We start from the raw sequence: 26,522 nt of genomic DNA, 5'->3' as shown, positions 1-26,522 counted from the left end.
ACAGTGGGGTGTTGGTGGATGTTTGGATGATGGATAGCCTAAACAATGTTTTCTTCTTCTCCTTTACACCACTGCTGATAAAACGGGTGTTAACAGTGTGTCTCAAACAGGTCACAGCGGCCTTGTTCAGCCTGCTGAGCTTTGGTTTAATGTAGCCTAGTATAGTGGTGTGTAAATCACGTTGCCTGTGACGAACGATGACTCATAGTTGGGTGTTGTTGATGATGTAAAACAGGCAGAGGTTTTGTAAAGACGTTGGTTGGGAAATTACTATGTAGACTCACTGATGAGCTTACAGATAACCAGGCGTCAGAAGTTGTAAAAAAAAAAAAATGTGGAAGAGACTTATAGTCTACAGTACTGCTGTGTGATTAATAGTTTTGATCAGTATTCATGTGTAAACTCTTCCAGGAAGCGCTCAAAGTCTAAATATGTAGTCCAGTTTGTCGACTTTTTCACGTCTCATTTCATTTCGTTGTTTTTTTTCCCTGTTCTTAAATCAGTTTCCTATCTGCTTCTTTTCATTCATACTTAGTAAAGATTGAAAAACTGTGTGCTGGGTTTATAATCTAGGAGGAGGCCGATTGGTTGCTGTATAATCGCACTCTGTCAACAACAGCCTTTAAAATCGTTGTTGTCTTTGGAAAAGCCTGAAGCTGTCGACTTAAACCGGCGAGGCGACACCACGCCTGGCTGACAATTTGCTTGTTTCTGGTTTTTAAAAGCTCCGTAGTAGCTTTCTGTTACAAACATAAGTGTTAATTGTTCTTTTTCAGGCTAATTTCTCCTTTTAAAAAACATTTGTTCTGTCCAAATATTTTAATACTCCCAAGTGACATCCAGCAGAACATTTTGTGTGACTTTTTACCATTTTTTTACCAACAGCCTTGTTGTGTTTTATACTCTGGTAGTGTACACAGTTTTATTTCATGTTCATGCATTTGGTGTTGTTTGTCTCTCTGGTGTGAATCCATGCATTCACTTACAAGGTCTCTGCCCTCAAATGGCTCTTTGCTTTTATGTTTGCACTACACACATTATGCTCAGAAGGACAGTAAGGGCAGCGATGTGTGTTTAGCTAAACAGTTATGGAGTCGGTTGCTTTAAGCTACAGTTAAATAGCAGCAGGTTATTATTTAATCCTAATTACAGGCTGAATTACCTTTATGCTAATCCTGAGAAGACTTTCATATTCTTTTCATGTCATGTGAGTGATGCTTTCACGGTCTATTTAAAAAAAAAAAAACTTTTCTGTTTGAATTAGTGATAGGCGATATATCGAATATATGTTTTCTTTAGTGTATAATCACCTGAAACTAAGAATCATTGTGTTTTTGTTAACTTAGAATGAGCTGTTTATATCTAATAGGGAGCGGCTCCTCCTCATGGAGTCCGTCATGTTGCACTGCCATGTTTCTACAGTAGCCCAGAACGGACAAACCAAACACTGTTAACTTTTCCTTTTTCCTTTTTATACGTTTTGAGGTCGGAAAAAGTAATGTAAGATGCCAGCCTCCACTTCGAGAAAGATGGTCAAACTAGCCCCCACGTTGTTTTACGGTACGTGTATATAAGAGCGTGTAAGAACTGGCTTAAAAATTAAAGCGACCAAGAACTGACTTCAAAATAAAAGTGATCTTCTTTTGGTGGTAGGCAATTTCACATAAATTCAATAAGTCAATCAATTGAATTTGTGTGAATATTAAGTCAAACTTAATAAGAATACATTTCCAAAGACCAATCTGACTTCAATGTGACAGTACACCACCTCAAAGTGTTCAGATTAGTTTGCAAGAATGATCACGCTAGTATGATCGTACACATTAAAGGGTTAAATCAAGCAGAGCCTAAAAATATTGAGATATTATTTATAAGCCATATCGCCCACCCCTTATTTGAATTGTATATTTAGTGAGCGAACAACCATACCTAGTAAGGGATAAAGTACAACGAGCCGGTCATTGTTGTGAAATAAACCCAGACAGGGGGTCCTGCATCGACCTGAAGGGGTTTATTTCACAACACTGACCCGCTAGCTGTACATTATCCCGCTTATTACACAGCTACTTACTTAATAAATAAAAAATCAGACACAAAAATGGTTCTCCAGAGTCTGACAGTAGAGCTGCACCCATGGCAGCGGTCTGTTATACATAGCAACGGTCTGTTATAAAGACATAACAGACTGTAGAATGCTGTGATTGATCGGAATCGAGCATTCAACAAAACCGTGTAATAATTGTAGTTAACAAACTTCTTGATGTATGACAACGTTGAAAATAGCCATTAGTGGTTTCAGCTGGGGTACAAATTTACATTGACCATCTGTACAAGCCGATTATTTGCAGTAGAAGTAGACTACTGCGCATTGTCTAGACCAGTCTAAGCCTATTAGAAGAGACTACTTTCTCCACAGGTCATCTCTCTGTGTGCTCCCCTCTGTTCATGTGGGGTTTTACTAATGATGGGCCCTATCTGTGGTTTACCAAAAAACTGACTCATAGTAGAGGGTAGATGATGGCAGACTGTATGTTTTGTGGTGAACAGTTGGAAACTTGAAGTAGTTGGTATTCAAACCAAGAAATAATAGCAGGAAGAAAACTGAAGGGTTGTTTAGTTATGTTACTTCGCCGAAGAAGAGTAAGTTTCAGGGAAATTATTTCATGAACGTCTCACTTTCATGACGCTGCGTCTTTTATAGCCATCATTGTAAAGCCACTTGATAAGAAGTGTGTTTTTGTGTTGACTGGTGGTCGTTCTGTTTGTGTTATCAGCAACATGAACCGTGAGGACCGGAATGTGCTCCGAATGAAAGAAAGAGAAAGGAGAAATCAAGAAATCCAGCAGGGAGGAGGAGAGGCCTTTCCAGCAAATTCACCTCTCTTCCCTGAACCCTACAAAGTGGTAAGTTTCGTTTACCTCTCATTCAGTTTGGACACGCAATCGATTAGTCACTTTAGAGGAGTTTTGTTACAGTGACGGGAAGGAAGATCCTCATTTTAACCCTTTGAACTCTGTAATAGAAATGGTCTGCCAGTGCCTAAATTGGTATTTTTGCTTATTGTGATGTAATTTTATGAGTATCATCAAATGCTTCATAACCCTAAAACCTGGACATCCGAAGCTACAAGGTTATATAAGTCCAAAAACATAATAATTGACAAAAGTGTTGAAATTATGTAAAAAAAAAAAAAAAAAAAGAATTACAAAGATCACACGTTTTTTTTCTTCTTTTTTATAAAATGTTTCTAAATGCAAACACAAAAAACATATTAATCCTAAAGTTTGTAAATGTAGAAACTTTAACAAAATATTTCGGAATAACATTTTTTAGTTTTTGAGATATGCTCATTTTTATGCGCAGAACGAGTGCAAAGGCATTTTGATTGTTGTGTTATGTAACGCAAATAGAGATGCACCGATCAAACTTTTTTAGTCCCGATACAGATACCTGGGCTTTGGGTATCAGGCGATACCGAGTACTGATCCGATACTAGTGTTTAATTAATAAGCTATATGCCTCCACTGTGGAAGTGACTGGGATCATTATTTTATGTGTAACAACAACATCAGACTTGACTTAAACGTTGCTTTCTTAACTTTGTGAAACAAAATGTAACAAATAAATACATAGATATAAATTTACTGAATTGTTATTTATCATTAAGATAATAAACTGCACGCAACTTGGTAAAAAATCTCCAAAATTAGAAGGAACTACAATTGAAGTGTAAACCTTACACTTGTTGATTTGTCAGCAGTCACTCTATCACACTATTGTGTGATAGAAAAGACCGAAGCATCAGCTTTCCGCTGCAAAAAGAATGAATGTTTTAGCTATTATGGTTTTTATTCTAGATCGCTTTTAAACAGGATCATGCAAACAATAATTTCCCGCGGCCGCCTGTGCGAGGTCCTTTTTTAGACGGTTAATACAGTTTTGTCACGTATTTTTTGAACCACCATACCTACATGTTTGTTATTTTTGACCATCGTGCAAAACTGCTAAGAGGAATGTTTAGCTTCAGGCTTCTGTGTCAAAGGTGGAAACTCTCTTCTTTTTGTGTCTTTGTACACACGTGTGTGTGTGTGCACGCTTTATGTAATATTTATTTGACTTCAGTCCTACACTGCTTCTGTCTGGGGAAAAAAAAATTCAGTTGTGAGTCGATTTAGTTTTTCCGAAGTTGTTCTCAAGAAAATCCTACGTTTGATTTAGATTTGAGAACGCATTTTGTTGCTGCCTTTGGGGAAAAAAAGGTTTTTTTCTTTTGTTTCTTTCTCACAATGACCTTCAGGCTCCTGCAGGTTTTGTTTACAGTTTGTGTGATGAAAGATAAATAGGTCGAACTCAAGAAATGCTTTAATACCCATGCACAACATGTCTGAACAAGCTCTACTCACAATTCTTTTATAGTCAAAAATTACATTAATTATAGGTATTAAAAACAATATCAGATGCTTTTGCAAACATTTGTTGGCTTAGATTAAATAATGGTTCGCTGTCAGATAGTCAGCCATTGCCTAACTCTGCACAAGGTACAAAAGAGTCGGTTGAATTGACAACACCTGTCTTTGGTTAGCTGCTTTTGTAGTGCAGCTGAAGAAGGTAAATATAAGATCGCGCCAGCCTCCTCCCATCTCTTCCTCCCGTGCTCACAGACAAACATAGATGTAGGCCAGCCAGCTCCCTGCTCCAGTATAATTGTAAAGAGGATTTGAGTTCTCTGAACTGGTCTAATCTTTGTCACTAACCAGATTTGAGCGGAGGTAAGTGGCTCCTCTCCTTAGCTAGAGTTAGCCATCAAAGAGCCGGAGAGGAATGTGTCCTGACAGGTTGGGGAATAGAAACGCGACCAGAGGTGAGTGATGAGTGAGGGCCTGTGTGTTTTGGACCACAACAAAGTGAAAGGTATGAAGCTGGCTTTAAAGAAGGAAAAGTCCTTGACCCTTTGGGAAAAAAAGCCGCGGCAGCAAATAATGTTATTGTGCATGTTTGTTTTTCTGTATTCAGAAACACAAAACTGTTTAAGACTTTTCTACACTTTGTATCTCGTCTCCTGCTCTTGTCTGAGACTTATGTAAGCTTCATTTCGACTCTCTGTCATGCTCCACTAAGTGGAAGTTTACTGTGTTCAGCATTAAAGGCCATGTGTGCACGCAGCTGCAGCTGCGGCTGCGGCCTCCCAGATGTAGACCAGCAGAGCAGTAACATTTTTATGGTACCGAGTTCATATACACACACACACACACACACTTGTAACTCAGCTGCACAGAATGAAGAGCAGAAAATTATCCGTTGAAAGTTAAACTGTGATATTACACACACATTGTGTGATTATTGCATTCGATTATTAAGTAGGCCTTTTTAATTGTGCCTAACTAAGAAACTAAGCAAAGGACACAGCTCACTAAATCAAACATCCATTAAGTGCATTCATGTTTGCCTTTTTACTGCATCTGAAGAACCACAAAGATTAGGCAAATTAAACCGGTAACGGATTCAAAACTGATGCCGTAGTTTGTCATTTTTGCAAGTGAAAAGACAGCAGAGGAAATTTGGGAGAGATGGCAATCAGTGTTTTGTTCTTTTGTAATTTATGATTGTGGAAATGCGACGTTTGAAGTGATGCTGGAAAGGAAAGTTGGCAGGGAAGTCCTACTGCCTCAGGATCGGAGACTTTTTTGCAGGGCAGGAACCAAAACTTGAACAAGTTTCCTCTGGTTAACATGGAGGTAAACTTCCTGAGTTCCTAAACAGGTTTCTGAGAAAGTTTCCGCAGACAAAAATGGCTGTAGTATACAATACAACACAGTACAATGCAATACAATATGTAGGCCTATGTGTTAATATGTCAATACTATGGGCGGGAATCACCAGAGGCCCCACGATATGATATCATGATATGTAAGTCACGATGAGATCTTATTGCGATTTTGAACATTTTGCGATATGTATTGCAACTTTTCCTCACCAAAATTTTGTGTAACTTTGGAGCGTTATTATTTAGTATTCTTCCTGAAAAGCTAACATGACATGGTTGGCACCAATCGATTCCTTAGGTTTTCTAGTTTGAAGACTGAGGCCGCTACAACCTCTGAAAGACAGAACTACGGCCGTTGGAGAGGTTAATAGTTTATATAATAAAAGAACGATACTTAACGTCCATGTATCAAGACAATATTACCACACAAACTATTGCAATACTATGCTGTTTTTCTTCCGCCATCACTCTATAGTGTTGCAATCAAAAGTGTTGTTGAACAAACTGTAATGATCCAGCTGTTTCTAGTTTACTTCAAGCACTTTCTTTTTATACTTCATTGCTTTTAGCATCACCAGCCAACATGTCTGCCAGTATGTGTGATAAGCCAGAATATCAGTCTTTTGAAGTAGTTGTATTAAAGAGGACCTGTTATGCTTTTCCCCTTTCCTTTAGTGTATTATATAGTTTTATGTGCATGTAAAAGGTCTGCAAAGTTACAAAGCCCAAAGTCCAGGCCAAAGGGAGTTACTCTTCCCCGCAGAAACACTGCTCCTGAACTGCCTGAAGTCCCGCCTTTTCTTCTGTAACGTTGTGATGTCACTAAGTAACACACTTTGCCTAGCAACTAGTTTGGCACGCACGCAATCAAATCTAGTTAGAGCAGAGCTGGAGCGGAGTCCGAAGAGTTTGGTTCGGTTGTTCCAATCATAACAGAGTGGGCAAGCTGACCAATCAGAGCAGACTGGGCTGAGCACAGCCAGTATGAGAAAAATGAAGTGTTTTTTTGAACATTAAAGCATGCAAACATGTTCTAGTAGAAACTTAAAATACAAGTATGCACCTGAAAATAAGCATGATAGGTCTTCTTTAAGTACTTTTAAGTAGGCTATTTACAAAAAGCACAGGGTGTTTCTGTTCCACTGGAGGTTTAATACAATCACAGTAAAGCACTTCATCTATGCTTGTACTATAAAAGTGAAACCAATCCCCTGTAACTAAGAAAAATGCGTGACGCTTCACCTCACCAACTACACACGTGGGAGCTCGGCCGTGCTAGCAGGAGGTTGTGGTGTACATGTTATTATGACCAAGCTAGTTACATTTCCTGCTACAGATAACGGCTTGTGTTTCCTCACCCTCTGTGTGAATCTGTCAAACAAAACCGAGGTCTGGTGCTTCATGTGTAACTGGATATTCTGCACAGATGGTCACGGACTGGTGGCGAGCAGGTCGGCTGGAACCTATGGCCTCGAGTGATTGATTAACCTCCGTGGTGTGTGGAACTATGGGTAAACTCTTATCTGTGTTCACAGATGGGTGTGGACTGATCTGGGCCCAGTTTGAACAAGCTAACTGGCTGATCTCTGTGTTCAATCGATTAGTTTCTAAATGTTTAGTATTTTAAATGTAAAACTGGTGGTTTAGCATATAATTGGTTTCTTTCTTTTGTCGGATGTAAATCTGCATTTCAATTATGCTCATTTTTGCACATTTTAAAGTTTCTCTTTGTTGGAGTGATACATTTTCTCTCCATTTTCAATGTTTTTGATGGAAAGCAATTAACCCAAGTGTTGAACTTGTGCCCATAATGACTGTTTTCTCTGCCCCCTCTTCTCTCCTCTGTTCATTTCTCTCACTTATTTTCCTCTCAATGATTTTTCTGTCTCTTCTTTCTCTGTCTGTTTTTTTTTTTTTCTTCTTCTTCATCATCATACTGTCCTCTTTCCCACCTCTCCCTCCCCCTTTCTCTGCTTCTCTCTTCAGTCCAGCAAGGAAGATAAACTGTCAAGCCGTATTCAGAGCATGCTGGGCAATTACGACGAGATGAAAGAGCCGATTGGTGACACACTTCCTAAGCTTGGCGGTAAACCTTCTAACAGCTCGTCTTCCTCCGAGGAGAAATCGGGCCCACCTTTGTTCGGCGGGGACCAGCGCGCCGTCGGTAGCAGTGGCAGCAGCCAGAGCAGCAAGTGGACTCCTGTTGGCCCCGCAGCAGGTGGATCTTCATCCCAGTCCGGGAAACGCTCAGGACTTCAGGGCGGGCACGGTAGCCAGAGGGGCAGCGGCAGTAGCGGCAGCAGCAGCAGTAGCCAAAGACACGGAGGGGAGGTGCGAGAAAAGAAGTCAAGTAAACACAGCGGAGGGTCAGAGCACTCAAAGTCGCACACGTCGAGTCCGGCAAAGGGCTCCCTGAGCTCCTCCAGCAGCAACAGCCACTTGCGGAGCTCCTTGTCTGCCGAGCAGCATCACAGCAAGGAGCGCTACCGCTCCAAGTCCCCACGAGACCGAGAGGCCAACTGGGACTCCCCGTCGCGGGTTCACACCACCTTCCCCACTGGACAGCACTCGAGTCAGGCCTTTCCCCCGTCTCTCATGTCCAAGCCCGGCTCCATGCTGCAGAAGCCCACAGCGTATGTGCGGCCTATGGACGGCCAGGAAACGGCAGAACCCAAGAGCTCACAAGCAGAAAGCTACAGCGGACAGTCGCACAGCAGCACCATGGGAGAGATGAAGTCCAACAGCAAGGCCTCACTTTCCAAACTCAAGATCCCCTCACAGCCTGTAGAGGTAAGGTCTTGTCTGCGGGATTTCCATAAAGGAGCACTGAAGATATAAATCTATAGCAGCAGGTAGAATATATAGACTTAAGCTGGGCATGCATTGTACGATTTTAGCCCGTTTCTGGGCTTTTTTTCTTTCTATTTTACATGTACAGTGTGAGCACTCGGGTCGTGGCTGACGATTGGACCGTACAGTTTGAGCACATAAATCGTGAGCTTTGGCTTTACATCGCAAACGATCTACTCGTACAGTAGCAGTAGGAATTACACAACAAAATTTCTAAAATCTTCCAGTGTATTCCCAGCTTTAGCATGGCATAGCAGTGTGTATGTTTTGAGCATGTATTCATAATGATGTAATAACTGGCAAAGACTACCTCGCAGCATGTCCCACTTGGTCTGCTTGAACTCGTAGGTCTCATAAAATGCCTATAGAATGACTCATGCTACTCTAAATGAAAGCCGCCTCTCACCTGCTGCACACTGACCATCATGTTGTTTATGAACACGTGTTAAACGTGATGTTTCCGTCTCTAGGGATCCGGTGACGCCAACTGTGTCGATGAGATTCTGAAGGTAATTTTGTTTTGCTAATAATGCCCTTTATCAGACGAACAGTTCATAATTATGAGTATTTCAGAGAGAAAAAGCCTTTTTGCTCCAGTCAGTGAAAGAGCATTTTGCATTACTCACACCTTACAACTTTTTCCCTGTGTGTTTTTTCTTTCTTTCTTTCAGGAAATGACTCAGTCGTGGCCCCCTCCGCTGACAGCCATCCACACCCCCTGCAAAACAGAGCCCTCCAAGTTTCCATTCCCAACCAAGGTCAGCATTGCATCAGTCCCTGTGATTACTGTTTGATTCAAATGATGTGTTTTATACGGTGCAAACAGACATGCATGCATATAAAGTGATGGGGCTTACTATTGATTAAAATAGTATTTGCATTCATTGATTGTTGGATTTAAGAGACACATTTTATGGGTTCATGAAAATAATTTAGAATGTCTTTTTTTTCTGTTTTACCTCAGGACTCTCACCCTTTTCCAAGTGGGCACAGTGAGTATAACACACCTTTCTGAGCCAAACACAATATCTTTACAAAAAAACATGATGCATGTATATATTTTTTTACAATAATGTTTACATATACTTCTTGCTCATGAGTTTTGTTTGTGTGTTTTTTAGAGCGAGGCAGCTCTTCCAAGAGCTCCAGCAGCCACCAGTCCAAAGCTTGCGAAGACCAGCCCACGTAAGTGCTTCATATCCCCCCCCCCATGTTTGTAGTTTTCACAGTATTGATTCAGACAACGAGTAACATATTTATTAACAAATAGTTAAGATAAAATAAGAAACGTTCAGTAACCAGACATGCATCGATGGCATCAGTAAATTATGTAGACATACAAAGATTTAATTTGGTTTCTTCCTGGTATCTCAGTATGCTGGAAGATGACCTGAAGCTGAGCAGCAGTGAGGACAGTGATGTGGAACAGGACTCCGCCAAGAACGCCTCAAGGAACACATCAGCAAGGTAAAGCACAACGCACAGGAAATTTACTTTTGTGAAATCTGAATACTGAGTTTTTGATAAAATAATATCAAAATATCAAATAATTAATCAGTGGATGTTAGGTGTTTTTAAAACTAAAAAAATGGGGAAATGTTAAAGGGAGACCATATTAAGTTTGGGATTATTGAATTACTCCTTACAGGGTTTCTTTATATATTTTTTTCTTGTATTGTTTCAAGTATTTGTTAATGATTAAGATATTATTTGTTTCTCCATCATAGGAAAGTCCTGAAATTTGAAAGAATATGTCAACAATCTGCACATGTTTACCACTTTAAAAATTGCACTGGGTTCAGTTCCTTGCAGTGCAGCTTCCAGTTCATTCTGGTCCTTGTCGCTGCAGTTGTTTGTTGGTCAGGGCGTCTATGCAGAGTGGTGTGTGATCTCAGGGGATAGCATCAACCTCTGCACACATTATGTCTGACACCTTTCCCAAAGCACAACAGTGGGTGTTAGCAGTGACAAGGACTGCAGTGTGAGGCCAATCACAATTCTGCAAAAACACAGCTGCTATATGTGCAAATTACAAATCAAATATGGAACTGTTTGGAAAAATATTATCTATATGTAGTGGTTAGGAATAATCCTCAGCTATAAAAGTGTTGCCGTCCAGAGATTATCAGCGCATTTAACTCTTCAAATATTCACTTCAAGCAAAGATGTGTCCCTGAAATTGTAGACGGGATTTAAATTAAAACACACAACATGATGGGGTTGTTTGTATGCATCCTTCAGTGTGTAAACATGACTGAACATGTACTGCACACCTTTTGCACACAATATAATACAGTTTGACTAATTTTTGCTGTTTGACTTTTCCTGTAACAACAGCAATAACAGTGAAGGAGCGGAGCAGTCGAGGGACGACTCCAGCAGCCACAGCGGCTCAGAGAGCAGCTCGGGCTCCGACAGCGAGAGCGAAAGCAGCACGACGGACAGCGAAGCCAATGAGCCACCGCGGCCCGCCTCTCCTGAGGTACTGACTTACCAGTAACTTTGTGCAAAGCTGTAGTGCTACTTAGTGATGATCTGGTACTTAATCAACCATTATTTTCAACTGTTCCGTGCTCTGTCCACGCTTATTTTTGGTTTCAATAGTTACATGGTATTCATTGTTCTTCTGAACACAATACCATCTTTTTTAGATTTTTTAAAAATGTTTGTCTAGGATTTCATACATACATTAGGACTGTCAATCAATTAAAATATTTAATCCCATGATTGTTCATAGTCAATTGCCATTAATCGCAAATTAATCAAACATTTTTTATCTGTTCAAAATGTACCTTAAAGGGAGATTTGTCAAGTATTTCGTTAACTTTGACAGCCCTAACGTACATAAAACAATTAGCACTCACTAACACAAAATCTTGCGTCTGTGTGTTCTCCTGCTCCCCTTCAGCCTGAACAACCGATGGCCAACAAGTGGCAGCTGGACAACTGGTTCAAGAAGGCCAAGCAGTTCTCCCCGGCCTCTCCAGTGGACAATAATGTTCCAACCAAGTGCAAGAAAGAGAGCAGAGATAACGGCTCAGGACGCGGCTATAGCAGCCAGGGAGGGGGTTCAAAAGACTCAACGGCACCCACCCCAAGCAGGGACCTACGGGCGGCACAAAAGGGTGCAGAGGGTGGCCGTGGCCGGCAAAAATCCCCCGCCCAGAGCGAGGGCGGCACAAATCCGCGAAGGAGTGTGGGTAAAAAACAGCCTAAAAAGTCAGAGAAGCCCCCAGTGGTGGAGGAACCAAAGGGAGGTCTGAGGGTAGAGAGTGAGCCGGCGCCGGAGATACCACCTCATCGAGCCAAAGCTGCTACTAAGGGTTCCCGCAAACCAAGCATCAAAAAAGAACCCAAATCCTCACCGAGGCCCACCGCGGCCGCCGTCACCACCACCGCAGATAAACGCAAGGCCAAGGCGCCCACCAAGACTTCCCAGAAGTCTCGGGAGTTTGTCGATACGGACTCTTCGTCGTCAGACTCCGAGGGGAACGAAAGCATCCCATCCTCGTCGCAGACGCCCAAGTACACGGAGAGTATCAGGACCCCCGTGTGTGTGTTTTCTCCAATGGAAGAAAAAGAGCTGCTGTCTCCACTCAGTGACCCTGAGGAACGCTACCCTGCAAGGCAGCCTCAGCAGCAGGTTTTACTAGTGAAGATAGGTTAGTCGAAGCTGCTCTCTGTGTTCTGTGCACTTGTTTTACACTCCTGAAGCTTTTATTTTCTTTGGATCGAATTAAACCCTTCCCTTTCCTTCCCATTTCTTACAGATCTCAGCTTGCTGTCTAGGATCCCAGGGCGGCCCTTCAAGGAGCTTGCAGAGATAAAAGTGGAGAGAGACGACTCTCTAGACCGGGACAGCAAAGACTTAAGCAAACAGAGCTCTGAGAAGAGCTCGAGTAAGGCCAAGAGGAAACACAAGGTATGAGACTTGATAGAGAAAAATCCTTTTCTCCACTCTCTGCTGCTTTGATTGATCTTAAACTGTATTTCTCTCTTTTAGGGGAGACACTAAAAGCAAAAGCATTGCTTTTCATGCACTGGTCAATTTTAGATTTTGCTTCCATAACATGTTTTCTTTCAGACTAGTTGAAAGAAAACATCCAAAACACACATTTAGGTGTTTATTTTACTACTTAGTCTATTTGCGTCTTTAGATTTCTCCTAAATTCACCAAAAGTTAGCATTAGATAATGCCTCATTTGCATATTGAAATATAAATATACAAAATGAATTATCTTAACTCAAGAAATGAACTAGGGAAGTTTCATTGTGATATTTATTAGTTAAGAATTTTCTACCCTATTTATATATAGTGTCTTTCAAAATGTATGGAATTTTACAATCCACATCTTTAAAGGCTGTTTTCTCAGATTCTGAAGGCTTTTACTGAGGAGTTTGTTCATATATCATTTATAGCCTCATTTACAGAACATTTATTCCTAAAAACATAGCAATTTTTTTTTTTTTTTATGGCTGTTGAAGGTATTTTCTGATTTATGGAGTGATAAAAAGAGAAATTTCTTCTCTAAAAACTGTTGACTCTAATATGACAACAAAATGAAACAAGAATTTTGAACCTGGCTTTATCCAATGTGCAGATTTCTGTTCTGGAAATGTATGCAAATTAGCACATATTTAATAAGATGATGCCTCATTTGCATATTTAAACATACAATTTCAGAAAACTTGTAATACAAAAACATATTTGTTTTAATCTAATTAATCAACTGGGGAAGTTTCATTGTGATATCTATTGGTTAACATTTTAATTTAATGATTTATATTTTATTATTTATTTAATAATTTAAGTTTAATTCACCTTGGGTGTCTCCCATTAAGAAGAGTAAAATTTATGAATTTTCTTTCACTTAAACAATGATTTTTAGAGGGTTATGTTTAGTGTTGGAAATTAACTTTTTTGTCTACCTGCCACTGTGGCTGGACTCCAAAATCTATCAGCCAATCAATAGATTACCATTTATTTTTTGGCTGGTGAGGGAATGAGTGAGGAGATTTGGATCTTTTTTTTGTAATTACTTTCATCGGGGAAGTTAAGATTGTTCCACTTTAGTTTTCTTCCAACAGGATACCTCTTTTGTATCTCTTAAAATAACCTCCAAACAGATTTCCGTTAAAGCAAGAAAATGTCTTTTAAACCAAGGAACAATTGATTCAATTTTGGTGGAGATCCAGATCTGGAATCCCTGCCATTAGATGATGTGCTTTTTGTTATTAAATCATAGCTGCGAAACTACCAGAGGATCTAAGTTATATGTTGAGGTGTAACCTTTAAGTGTTGGCAGAAAGTTGTGCTGTATCTTCCAGAGAGAACTCAAATGCAAGGTTGCAAATTAATTTTTCTTCAAATCACACAAACCCCAATAAATCCTTTAATGTGTCTTTTAATTTTCTTTTCAGAACGACGAAGAAGGCACCAAGCCAGAGAACAAGCGATGCAAGCTAGAGGAGAAGTCTCTATCTCATCATAAAAACAGCAGTAAAGAGTGGGTATTCTCCCTTATTCCTCCTGATTATCATTCACAGTAAAACCCTCTGCACACCGGGAACACTTGGTGTGACAGTAATACGTAATTTCTTTACAGGCAAAATGAAGCGTGCCAGATTTCTTTTTTCTCTGTTCTTACAATTCAACCCTATAAACTCTAGTGAGCGTTATAAAATCAAAGCATAAAGGCTCAGTGACGTGGCTTGTTTATTACATTGCAGCCTCTTTAAGCTGCACCTGTTAACCTTTTATGATAATGACATCTCCGGTACGATCTTAGTGTTGATCCAGATGTTAATATTTAATCTTTTGAGTGTTAATATTTTGTGATGTAGAGGACAGTACTGCAACAAAGCTGGTTTTGTTTTTTGTCAGGTCTAAGAGATCTTTGGAGAAGAAAGAGGAGCCAGTCCCCTCTCCATCCATGTCAGGGCTCCAGCGGACGCCCAAGGCAGAGCATCCGAGTCGAAAGAGGACAGTCAGCCAGTCCTCCACCTCTTTGTCCAGCGGGACAGGAAGTGGGAAGGAGGGGAGCCACAGCACCAAGGGCAACTCCACCTCCAAACACAGAAAAGGAGAGGACAAGGGGCGCAGCACACGCGATGGCAAGGTGAGCGCGAGTAACCTTATCGCCGGGCATTTGCTGCCTGCGTGAATACCTGGCAAGCATTGTGGATACTGGGAAGCACAAGTGCAACCTTTCATCATGTTTGCCAACTGTGCAGTGTTTCCCCCGGGGAACTTAAATAACCCTCTGGTCGAGAACATAGCTTCTATATAGGCATATGTATATCCATACAGCGCGAAACATTTCTACCTCCAGACACCCTTTTCTCCATTTTATCCTCCACTTCAAACACCAGGCCCCCTGTTTTTTTTTTCCCTGAAACTTTATTCCCCCTCGCTTGCTGTCTCTGCAGGAGAAATCCTCAAAGGGCTGCGATAACCAGCTGGCTGTGCCTCCGCTCTCCACGGACGGCTCCAAGTCTACGAGATCCAAGCTGGTGTTTGAGGACAGGTAAGAGGAGCTCTTTCCACTGTGGATAACCCCTCAGCAGGGTATGCAGAAAGGACTGCTGTGGGGATCTAGGGTTGCCTTTGATGCATAAAGCTGTAGGAGGTTCGGGGAGGTCATGAATAGATGTGGCTGCATGCAGGAGAGATGACGTAAAATTTCCATTTTAAAAGGCTCTCTGTTGGGAATCTGTGTCCTTTTCATGCCGAGGTAAAGAAACAACAGTCGTGCCTCTTATTTTTGTGTCTGTTTCGGGGTTTGGTTTAATAGAAGAATAAGGATCTTGTTGTTTTTATGTATAGTTTCCAGGGGCCGGTTGCACCAGCTGTTTCTATGTTCAAACGTCTAGTTCTAAATTAAGGGTTTTCTAAGTGAGCTAAGAGTTTTAGATAACACTATGATAAAAATCATATCTTGTTTTGTACTGTTAACCTTACAGAGGTACCTTATTTTATTGTTTACTTGCTAATTTATGAGAGTAAATAGCATCTGTAAGCTTATTTTTGGAAGTTATGGTAGCTTGTGATGATACAGTAGTGTCACATCCTGTTTACGAAGTTGATTGCTGTTTGGACAGTATACATGTTTCGTAGTAACCAATTTACACATTACTACATTTTGTATTGGCTAAGACATTTCTTAAGTAGTCGGTTACCAAGAACTTAGGAAAGACTTCACCTTCAAACTTAGTGATGGATTTTTTTTTAATAGCTGGTGCAATCTAACACAGGTCTTGTTCTAAGAGGAAATGTATGCAGACACTGAGCGATTACACAAGCTTTTTTTTATATTTCAGAGATTGAACCTTGTTTGACCTGTTAATAATGTTTTTTTCAGGGTCCATTCGGCAGATCACTACTTACAAGAGGCCAAGAAACTTAAACACAATGCAGATGCACTGGTAAGAGCAAAAACCTGATGCCTATTTATTTACATATGTAATGAGATGTCGCAGTGTCAGTTGCTGCATGCAAAGCAGTGAGGAGAGGTTGTTTAACAACATCCTGGTGAGGCTTTCATAGAGATTAATGCTAGATATAGGAACACATATTTCCATTTATTGCTGACATTTATGTGATTTGTATAGTATTTATTGTATCAACTGGGAAATTTACCTCAGACACAAAGTTTCCAAAGCCCTTTTCTTTCTTAGTGCTCTCTAAAGCCTATATCCTTGTTAAGACCAGGATACTTTAAGGCATCCAGTCGATGGATCCAAAAAAGTCTCCCTCTCGTAAAGTTCGTTCATGTGAAGAGCATTTATTCGTGCACTGCTGTGACAGTTTCAGAAAGAAATGCAGTAGCAGACTGCTCACTAACTCGGGATCTACCGCCAACAGAGATTTTATTGTTGTGTCCCTGTTCCCTTCTTCTACAGCTGGACCGTTTTGAGAAGGCAGTGTACTACCTGGACGCCGTGGTGTCCTTCATTGAATGTGGTAATGCTCTGGAGAAGAGCGCCCAGGAGGCAAAGTCTCCCTTCCCCATGTATGCTGAAACGGTGGAGCTCATCAAGTAAGGACAAACTGAACACCATTTATCATTGTCACAATGTAAAATGGAACTGCACCATTTGTACACATCAGAGTCAGGTTACAGGTCTTGGGTAACACTACTGCATATGTGAATTGCCTGAAGTGATGTTGCATTAGGTAGCAACCGTTGGGCCTGAAGACGACGCGTTTGGAAATGAAAATAACCCGGAGGTGTACAGTTAGACAGAAGTGAGCTAACCAGAACTCTGCATCCTGCTCCTCACCTCCGTTTGGGGCTTAGGGCTACATTAGCTGCTCCACCCAAATATCCAAATTAAATGCCTGTGGTTGAGTTGCATTGTGGGTAATGTAGGCGCCAGGAAGAGAACAAGGAAGAGGAATGTTTGGAATAAAAAAGACAATATCTCAGATTCCGCTGCGTCAATTTTTATATTTTTTATCTACTGGTAGCTCGCGAGGTACTTGTTGGAGACTCCTGGTCTATCGAGTACTCTTTTAAACAGTCAGTGTATTAAATGTAACTTGCACTGAAATAAAAACTGTTTCTATAATGACTTAAGTAGTTGGTTCTCCTAGAAACTAAACATTTGTTCTGTCTGCTCGTTCAGATACACTATGAAGTTAAAAAACTACCTGGCCCCAGATGCTACTTCAGCAGACAAGAGGCTCGCTGTGCTTTGGTGAGTACGCTCTCTGAGGTACGGTGATGGATTTCATGTTCAAGAGGTGTCGTCCTGTCCTTAACCTTCAACCTAAAGTCCTCATACTCCTAGCTATTTATGTTGTGTATTTAAGCAGTCCACCTATCTCTGGTCAAGGTTTAGATCAATATGAACCTATTTGAACTCTGGAATGCACTTCCCGTATTTATATATATAAATTTTTTTTTTATCACCTTGTTCTACCATTTTACCACTTTATTATTATTGATATGTTCTGTTTTAACAGTTACCATATTTTTTACTTTATTGAACTGCTTTTATTGTCCTGTGAAGCACTTTGTAACATCTGTTTTGTAACATCTCTCCAGCCTACGATGCCAGTCTCTCCTCTACCTGCGGTTATTCAAGCTAAGGAAAGACAGCGCACTGAAATACTCCAAAACACTCACCGAACACTTGAAGGTACTTCATGTTTCCTACAAGCTGAAATCAAGTTTTGCTTGGCAAACCTTCAAAACCAAAGAAACACAGAATAAATACCATGTATGTGGTGGGTTTTTTTTCCCCTGTGAATGTGTAACATGCTGTGTACATAATGTTCTTCCCTTCATTTGCTTTGACAGAATTCTCTGAGTAACACCCAGGCTCCCTCTCCTGGAATGGCAAAGTAAGTCTTTGCTGTTTGGAGATTAAACATCATTTTAAAGGAGACATCTGTGTTTCCTGCACAAGTGTTGAATGTTGACAGAAAGTACTGCAAATTAGTTTGACATTTTCCTAACAGTTATAGACTTTGACTTATTGCTGTAATTTCACCTGTTTTTGCATCTTTTTGTAAAGAACAGTTTGAGTCATACTGGGCAGTATTTAGTGTTCAGTATATTTAACTGTCATGCGGTCACAGGTGTTTTTTTAGAAGTCTAGGCACTTTCGAAACCAGTACCAGCACTGTCATAACCATGTCTGCTCGTTTCCCTTTCCTAAAGCAGCAAGGCGGCGGGTATGCCCTCTCCAGTGTCTCCCAAACTGTCACCGGGCACGGGCGGCGGCTACTCGGCAGTCACCAGCACCAGCAGCGCCAGCTCGTCTGTGACCATACCTCAGCGTATCCACCAGATGGCTGCAAGCTACGTCCAGGTCACCTCCAACTTCCTGTTCGCCACCGAGGTCTGGGACCAGGCGGAGCAACTATCCAAGGAGCAGAAAGGTAAACTATCTTAAAACGGAGCATGTTCTGGGACAAATCAATACTTCATTATAAAATTGGCAGCACACAGGTCGGGGGACCAAATCAAAAAGGGAAATTCCCTACAGATAACAATACAGTAAAGTATCAGTATTACACCCACCAGGGACTCATTCAAAATACTGTAATATAATAGCATTGTCCTTTGCTTTTTATGACTTGTGTACGAAATTGTTTTAGCCTGTGTAGCAACTGGTACTCATATTCAGGTTAATGTTAAATATTCCAGCATTTTTAGTTTCAAAATTAAGTACAGTCTGACCATTTAATTGAGACTTTAGTTGTGTGTCTTCCCCTTTACTTTCCCTGTTACCTTTGTACTGTATTTTATCTATCTCTCTTTGCTTTGAGCTTTGAATCCCATTATGTACTCAGCTGATTTTTTATTTGTTTGAACTAGCAGTTCTAGTTCGTGCTGAAACGTTTAGCTGATCGACAGGAAATTAATCATTTAAATTGATTAATCTTCATTTATCAAACAAATATACAGTATGCTAGTTTCAGCTTCTTAAATATCAGAATTTGTGAAATTTATATTTAATATTTTGGGGTTTTGAACTGTTGGTTGGTCATAACGTACAATTTTAAGATATCTTAAGGCCTTAAACATGAATTGTTTTTGTCATGAGTACTTTCACACAGAACACAAATAGTACACGGCAAAAAAAAAAACGCAATTTTTTTCCGAAACAAGGTTGATTTGCGAATAAAGGCATCAACCAATCACGTCGAGTTGAACCTCATGGCTCCGTAGTCGGAACCAAGATGGCAAACTTTACTACTCCAGACCACAGATACCAGATTTTTCTCTTATTTATCTTTTTTGTCAGAGCATTTGATTTGATTGTTGTAATATAATGAGTTTTGAGTTTGTTTTTGAGCAACTCTACCATCCCTACCTTTTTAATTGCTTATTAAAAATAGTGAACAGAAAATGCTGATAATGCAAATACAAATGATCTCACTCGTCTCCCCTTGAGCTTGCCTTGAGTCGCTGGCTTTTAAACTAACGCCTCTCACCGTGTCTTTTGTTTTCCCAGAATTCTTCTTGGAGTTGGACAAGGTGATGGGTCCTCTGATCTTCAACACCAGCAGCATGACAGAACTGGTGCGTTACACACGGCAGGGCCTCCACTGGCTACGTCTGGACGCAAAGCTTATTCCCTAGCGAGGACTCCACTTCCCTGCTCGCTGCTTCCACTTCACACACACACACACACGCACCTCAGCAACATGTGCTCAAAGACACACACGCATGCCCTCGCAGACAGACAAACATACAATGATGTACTGTACCCACCCACACACACACACACACACACGAACGAACGATGAACTTCTCAGACATATCTCCAACACTGTGTTCATTTTCTACACCAGCTTGCCAAAAACACTGAGCAACCTAGAGCATCTCACACCGTTGACAGCACCACACAGGGAGACGCATTCAAACTGCAGCACAGGAACAAAACAGAGCTTACCGCCATGCTTCATATATCGGCATTCTTACAATCTCTGAAGGTTTTTATCTATTCGGCATGGAGGCGCTGGGTGAGTTATTTGACGCTTAAAAAATGGGGTTTGGTTTTTAGGCTACTTTGGCTTTTAACTTTTTATTTCACTTTGTTTCACCAAAGTACCTCCCATAAACACCAAAGGTGCTTTAAAATGAAGGTTTCTCTTTATCATTTTTGTGCCTTGTATGTGAGCGACAGGAAAACAAACAGCCACCCGTCATATCTGAATACATTTTTCATTTTTCCCTCTTTTTTTTTTTTTTTTTAAAAACTCATTTTATGCATTTTAAAAACATTTAGCAGTTAACGGAAGCTGGCATCATTTGTTTTTGATTGCAGTCTTTCAGTTTTAAGGTATTTTATAGCAAAGATGGCCACAAATTTAAGCGATCATCTCGATCTACCTTTCACTTGAGGCGCTAAAGCTGGATCTTGGAGCAAGATTTAAGGACGGACTGTAGGAAGGGCTACTGTGCACAGCAGATAAATACTTCTGACACACACATATTTATAAATGTTCTCTTTATCAATCAGTGTATACGTTTTTAAAAGGGTCATTTTTATTTTCCAGAATCATGAACTACTTTTAGCCCTGCTAAAAATGTGTTCAAACCAATGTGATCCGGTTTGATACAAGGAGCAGCGTGGCCTCTAGGGGACGCTAGCGGGGGGCTTTTTAGACTTTTGGCCTTAATAAAATTGATCACGTTAATGTTCTCTCTAAGAGATTTGCTGTCTTTGAAGCTCCAGAAAACACGTCTCTTCCTATGAAATGTTGCTACATTGTTCATTGAGAAATTTCCTCGAGGATGAGTCACTTCCAGACAGTGTTATTCTTCTCTTTTTTTTTCTCGATTCCCCGTGTTTGTTCAGAGTGTATTTTTCTAAGGAACAGCAGGGAGTGTCTTAAGTATTGAAGTTTCCACACACACAATGCAGTTATTTATATTGCAGTTATATTAGTCACTACTAATTTGGCACAACAAAATTCATCTGGAAGGAAAGACTTTAGAGAGGCAAACTCATCAGTGTTGCATTTATAGAACAAAGAGTTTTAAATCTATTATTATATATTTCGAAAAAAGAAGTATAACGGCCAATAAAGATTTTATTTATATACCAAGCAGTTTTTTCTTTCTTCCTCTGGCCAAGCAGAAGTATAACTTTTCAAATGCATTCTTTTAAAACAGGGTTGAACCGAGGGTTATGAGATGCAAAGTATTTGTATATGTCATTTTTTTTTTTTCCTATTTAAATTTTAATCATACTTATATTACAAGACGGTAGATAAGAAACGTGTCAGCTAGTTGTTAGGCAAGGTAGAGAGTAACGGTGTATGCCAGCTGTCCTGATGTGAACATTTCTGTTATTTAAAATCACTGGTTGTCATCGAGGGAAATGTTGTTTTTTGAATGAAGACGTTAACTTTACACCCAATATTTCAGTTGATATTTGGGTGTTTGGTAACGTCAATGACATGAAGGACTGTCCTTTTTTTGTGTTTTTCTTTTTTTTTTAAGCCCATTTCCCACTAAAACATGCTGGAAATATTAAAGCCTGGGTCAAATAGTATACATGAGAACTATTTGGTTTGGTTAATTTGGTTTAGTTTTGGCAGCTGGACAAGAGGAAAGTGCCAGAAAGTTCCAGACCTGTGATTGTTTGTAACTTTCTGGCACTTTTCTTCCACTTTCAAGCATAAATGTGTGTATAGAGTGGTGCAGGAATGAGTCCTAAAATCCAGAAATGAGTTTTAGCACGTCCGGTTCCCTCGTCTGGATGTAAGGGTTTTTAGTTAGATGCCTTAAATAAGGTCTGTGGTTAACACAAGCTTAAAGGACCAGTGTGTAACAATCAGGGGGATCTATTGGCAGAAATGGAATATAGTATTAATAAGTATGTTTTCTTTAGTGTATAATCACCTGATAATAAGAATTGTTGTTTGTTACTGTAGAATGAGCCGTTTATATCGACATAGGGAGCGAGTTCTCTTCATGGATTCCGCCATGTTACACCGCCAAACCAGACTGTATTAACTTTTCCTGCTTGGGCCGGATTCGATAACGTTACTCACTCCTGTCGCCGCCACTCTCTCCCTCTCTTGCTTCACCACTCACTTCCCACTTACACACACACACACACACACACACACACTGTACGCACTGGCTCGGCTCCAAATGGCTCTAGAGAGGACCATTTGTGTTTTCGCGTCGGCCACCATAGCTCTCCAACACGCTTTGCACACGGTAGAGGCTTCACTTGGTTGCACTCTCCTCACCTCACTGCTAGATACCGCCAGATCCTACACACTGGACCTTTAAGATACGTTTTATTTTATTCTATTCTATGACATAAAATCTAATATATATAATAATAATAATATCCCACTTATGAATTTTGAAGCTTTAATGTGTCTTTAAAGAGGCGGTTGCTAACAAGTGGCTAAATGAGACTACTAAATGTCATCACACCGACTCGTCTGCCTTTACAACCTCGTTGCGTATACTCGCGCTCATGCAACCGTGGTGTAGTTCGTTTACAGCCTTACTTTTTTACTCCTGCCGATTGCATTTACCCTTCAAAACTCATAAAAGTGGTGTTCATTTGTGGAGATTATCTTGCTGAGTATCATAAACGTGTGTTTGCCACAGAGTTTATTTTCTGTAATGAACCAAAGTCCAATGGAAAAATCCAATTTGTTGAGGGAACCCAGGGCGATGCCAACTTCCTGGTTGGCCTACAAAAAAGTCCTCATCCCAGCACCACTCTGTTGTCCCTTCATTTCAAGACAAATCTTAAGAATTGTACTATTTGACCCAGGTTTGACCTTTTTTTTTTTTTGTGTTTTCTTTCCTTCACTGGCTCCCTGGCCTTTACTGTAGGAGGGGATACTGTTATTTCCTCTGGCACTTGAAAAAGAGAAAGCCAGAGGAGGTATTATTTTAATCTATGCAGGATTTTTACAAAAAAAAAAAAAAAAAAGGATCCGTTTCTGTGGAAAAACTTTAATTTTTTGGCTTGGGATTTAAATTCCCCCACTTTGTTTTTTTCCGCCTCAGTGAGAAACCTGTTGAACTCAAGTGTCCAATGCCTTTAGCTTTTGCAATTTTTGTGTACTGGTTTAGTATATATGTGTATATAGATCTGTTTTTATAACCAAACACAGATGGCTTGAGCCATTTTGTACTTAAAGCTGGAGGCCACTTTTCTCATAGGAATTCCTCTGTGGGTTTAGCCAGCCCAGTCAATGTCTTCATACACTGGTACACTTTGTAAGTACAGGTCCGCGCCTTGTGTTCCCTACACTATCTTGTAGTCAAAATGTACAAAATTTAGCATTAGAGTAATTTTTAACAGTTTGCTACTCACACTTATTTATTTTTCTGCCCCTTTTGCTTAATATTTTTTTCTATTTTGCCATTTTAAGGAGTACCATTTTATGAAATGGGAAGATGTAAATGTATCGGGGGTTGTTCATAATGAGATTTCATTGTAAGTAGTAATTAATATTAATTCTAACTTGAAAGAATCCAGGGTAAGATGAGTTTTTTTGACATTCAGTAGGAAGATGTTAACACTTGCATGTTTCTATTTAAATACAAATGTATAAATTGTAAATATAACATTTCTTTAAGGGTGAATTTCTACTACAGGTTGACATTTTTATTGAAATTAAAAAATGCTGTAAATACATTTTGTGAGATACTTTATGCACATTTCTTTTCCCCTCTTATGGGCTTTTTGTGTTCTCTTCTTCCAAGCTGTTACAGAGTACGTCCCAGTCTCTTAACACTGTATATCAAATTGATTTCTCAGTCTTTTTCTTACCGTGCTCGTATACTTTGTCTCCTGCTTCACTGTCTCGCAGTATCACGGTCGCCACATAATCATTAATGTCTCTAGATCCAAGTGCGAATATTTTGTCTTCTCTGTATTTGATACGGATACGGCGTGTACTTTTCATGAAATGTACATTGTTGATCTCATGGGATGGATGGATGGATGGTGTGTACAGTCTGTTGTGTAAAACCACGTCTGTTTCCTCCTCACGAGAGCGAGAGAGATGTATTTACTATGTGTCCCTTTTGAACAATTGGTCCAACATGTCTTTTGAAACAGAGGTATTTCTCTACAGGTCAAAACAGTTGTAGCAGTTTATACAGTATGTTGTATAACACCTTGTTTTCTAAAAGTCGTCTCTAAAAGTGAGACCAGCAGCATACACTATGTACAATAGTCTAAATTGGATTAGTTTTAAGAGAACTGATGATAGAGATACTATATATGATGGATGCAATATGATTAAAGGTACTCATTGAGTTTGATCTTCAAACTTAGGTTATGTAATTTAAAGCATTCTTGTGAAGTGAGTATTAATTGTGACTAATGAGAGTCTGTCCTGAATATTCTTTGTATTTTGCCGTATTGAGAATAAAATATATATGGATATGTTTAATGGAGTGTTACTCATTTTTATTTTAGCAGCATGAGATTATTTAGTTTTAGAGCAAAAGAGCACTTGAGGCATCTCAAGTCCGAACCTGTTAAACCTGATATTTCATTTGGCCAAGGTGATGTAACAGGTAATATAGTATTGTTTACAGTCACTGTAACTCAACAGAACCCACGTGTGCATCCTCATGTGCTCCGTAGTGATACCAGAGGCCAAAAACATTATTTTTCCCACGAAATTTAAGATGTTTTGGGAGCACAACTGGAAATTAAGTGGACAAATACTCCAATTTCTATCATATTGATTGATTGCCTATAAGCAGCAAATGTCAGCTTTTGCTCCTTGATATGTTTTTAAAGCAACTAACAGCTACAAAGACTCAAAATCACTGCCTAGATTACAGCCAACGTATAAATACTCCATTACGTGTAAAAGTTCTGCATTCAAAATATTACTTAGTAAGTACATAAATATTCGCTAAAGCATATACTAACTATCAAAAGTAAAAGTGCTTGTGCAGAAAAAGTAGCAAGAGTATTATTGGATTATCATTAATGACATAAATATATAAGCAACATTTTATGGCGTCGCTCGTTTTATTTTACATACAGTTGTACATAGATTAACCTTTTGCAATGCATTGTATTTTATTAACTCATCATAGGATTTATTTATCATAGGTTCATCTGCAAAGTAACTACAGAAGTTAAATAAATGTTTAATGGAGTAAAAAGTATAATATTCCCCTTTGAGATGTAGAAGTATAAAGCGGTATGAAATGAAAAAACAAACAAGTAAAGTATTTAAGTAAATGTACTTAGTTACATAAGTACTGCTATTTGGAGTGTGCTGAAGTCCCTTTTCACATAGTTTTTTTATATAGAGGATACAACAGACTGACAACAGGCCAGCCTATATGCTTCAGTTCTCAGTGAATAAATTGCCACCAAGTGGTCATGAGTTGCTACTGTCATTGCTGTCCCATCAATTTCAGCCTCATCATCACTGTGATTATTGTTGTTGATGGTTATGATTGCAATGGCATCACTTACATTGCAACAATGACAACATCTCAAACAGTTATTTGCAAAAAACAAACAAGCATTCACCAATATAGTAGATGGCTTTACGGTCGGATAGGTGATTTAATGACAGAGAAAAATGTACAACACAGTTTACAGTTTACGAATAGTCTTTGCACTCTATTTGGAGACAATTTGTCATTTTAGAAAAAAAATAAAAATGAAACTAGATCAAAATCACATCTGCCTTAATTTTTTTGCCACTTTATCAAAAATGCTTCTCTCCAAATGACTGTAATTTTTATATTGTATATGGCATGTATATAATTGGAACATATTGTGACCCTGCCCTAAATATATGAAATATATATATATATATATATAATATGTACCTAAAGCACCTGTTCCAATCTGTCTGACATTGAATAAAAAAATAATAATAATAAAATAATAAAATAATAAAATAATAATAATAATAATAATAATAATAATAATAAATGAATAATAATGCCTGGTGAAAAAAAAATGTTTTGTTTTTTTAAACAATATTTTTTATTGAATTTTACATATAAACATATATACACATACAGACAGACTAACAATATTAATAATTAAATTATACAATGAAATGTTTAGTCAGAATTTCAAAGAAAGAGAGACTTTGTAACAAGGAAAACAAATAAAATAAAAGATAAGACAAAATAAATAAATACCTCAAAGAAGAAGAAGAAGAAAAAAAAAAAAAACTAGTTTTGTAAGTTAGTTAGTTTTATAATCTTTATAAGTGTAGTTTTTAAAAATTGTAATGCTCTTTGGGAGTAAAATAAACGTCATTTAACAAGCTTTAACTGCTCCCTCACAGTTCTGTTTAGGAGCTATAGTCCTTGTTAGTGGTCATAGTGGTTGATTGTGTCTTTGAACGCAGCATTGCTAACAGTTAATGCATTTATTCTGTAATATCTGACCTAGTAGGTATATTGTTAGTTT

At 39.2% G+C, this 26,522-nt stretch overlaps 1 protein-coding gene across 10 annotated transcripts in view; it reads left to right on the top strand.

Moving 5' to 3' along the window:
* The window catches only part of aff4 (AF4/FMR2 family, member 4), a 40,886-nt gene extending 16,370 nt beyond the window's left edge, over window positions 1-24,516 (top strand). For 3 of the 10 annotated variants that reach the window (XM_074611454.1, XM_074611457.1, XM_074611451.1), the window contains 20 exons: window positions 2,775-2,904; window positions 7,752-8,555; window positions 9,086-9,124; window positions 9,287-9,373; window positions 9,580-9,607; window positions 9,737-9,800; window positions 9,990-10,082; window positions 10,953-11,097; window positions 11,524-12,277; window positions 12,386-12,537; window positions 14,037-14,122; window positions 14,500-14,734; window positions 15,045-15,142; window positions 15,977-16,040; window positions 16,518-16,654; window positions 17,244-17,315; window positions 17,666-17,759; window positions 17,921-17,964; window positions 18,284-18,504; window positions 19,584-24,516. In XM_074611454.1, the coding sequence (XP_074467555.1) occupies window positions 2,779-2,904; window positions 7,752-8,555; window positions 9,086-9,124; window positions 9,287-9,373; window positions 9,580-9,607; window positions 9,737-9,800; window positions 9,990-10,082; window positions 10,953-11,097; window positions 11,524-12,277; window positions 12,386-12,537; window positions 14,037-14,122; window positions 14,500-14,734; window positions 15,045-15,142; window positions 15,977-16,040; window positions 16,518-16,654; window positions 17,244-17,315; window positions 17,666-17,759; window positions 17,921-17,964; window positions 18,284-18,504; window positions 19,584-19,711 (3,471 nt within the window). In that variant the 5' untranslated portion in view covers window positions 2,775-2,778 and the 3' untranslated portion in view covers window positions 19,712-24,516. Of the gene's footprint in view, window positions 1-1,485; window positions 1,561-2,774; window positions 2,905-7,751; window positions 8,556-9,085; window positions 9,125-9,286; window positions 9,374-9,579; window positions 9,608-9,736; window positions 9,801-9,989; window positions 10,083-10,952; window positions 11,098-11,523; window positions 12,278-12,385; window positions 12,538-14,036; window positions 14,123-14,499; window positions 14,735-15,044; window positions 15,143-15,976; window positions 16,041-16,517; window positions 16,655-17,243; window positions 17,316-17,665; window positions 17,760-17,920; window positions 17,965-18,283; window positions 18,505-19,583 lie in introns of those variants that run through there. The other 7 variants (XM_074611455.1, XM_074611456.1, XM_074611459.1 and 4 more) reach the window with 5 other exon arrangements.
* Window positions 24,517-26,522: the final 2,006 nt, after the last annotated feature.

The sequence above is a fragment of the Sebastes fasciatus genome, chromosome 16 (assembly GCF_043250625.1).
Source record: "Sebastes fasciatus isolate fSebFas1 chromosome 16, fSebFas1.pri, whole genome shotgun sequence".
Lineage (NCBI taxonomy): Eukaryota > Metazoa > Chordata > Actinopteri > Perciformes > Sebastidae > Sebastes > Sebastes fasciatus.
The sequence above is the reverse complement of the archived record's forward strand: the minus strand, read 5'-3'. Positions and strand labels throughout refer to the sequence as shown.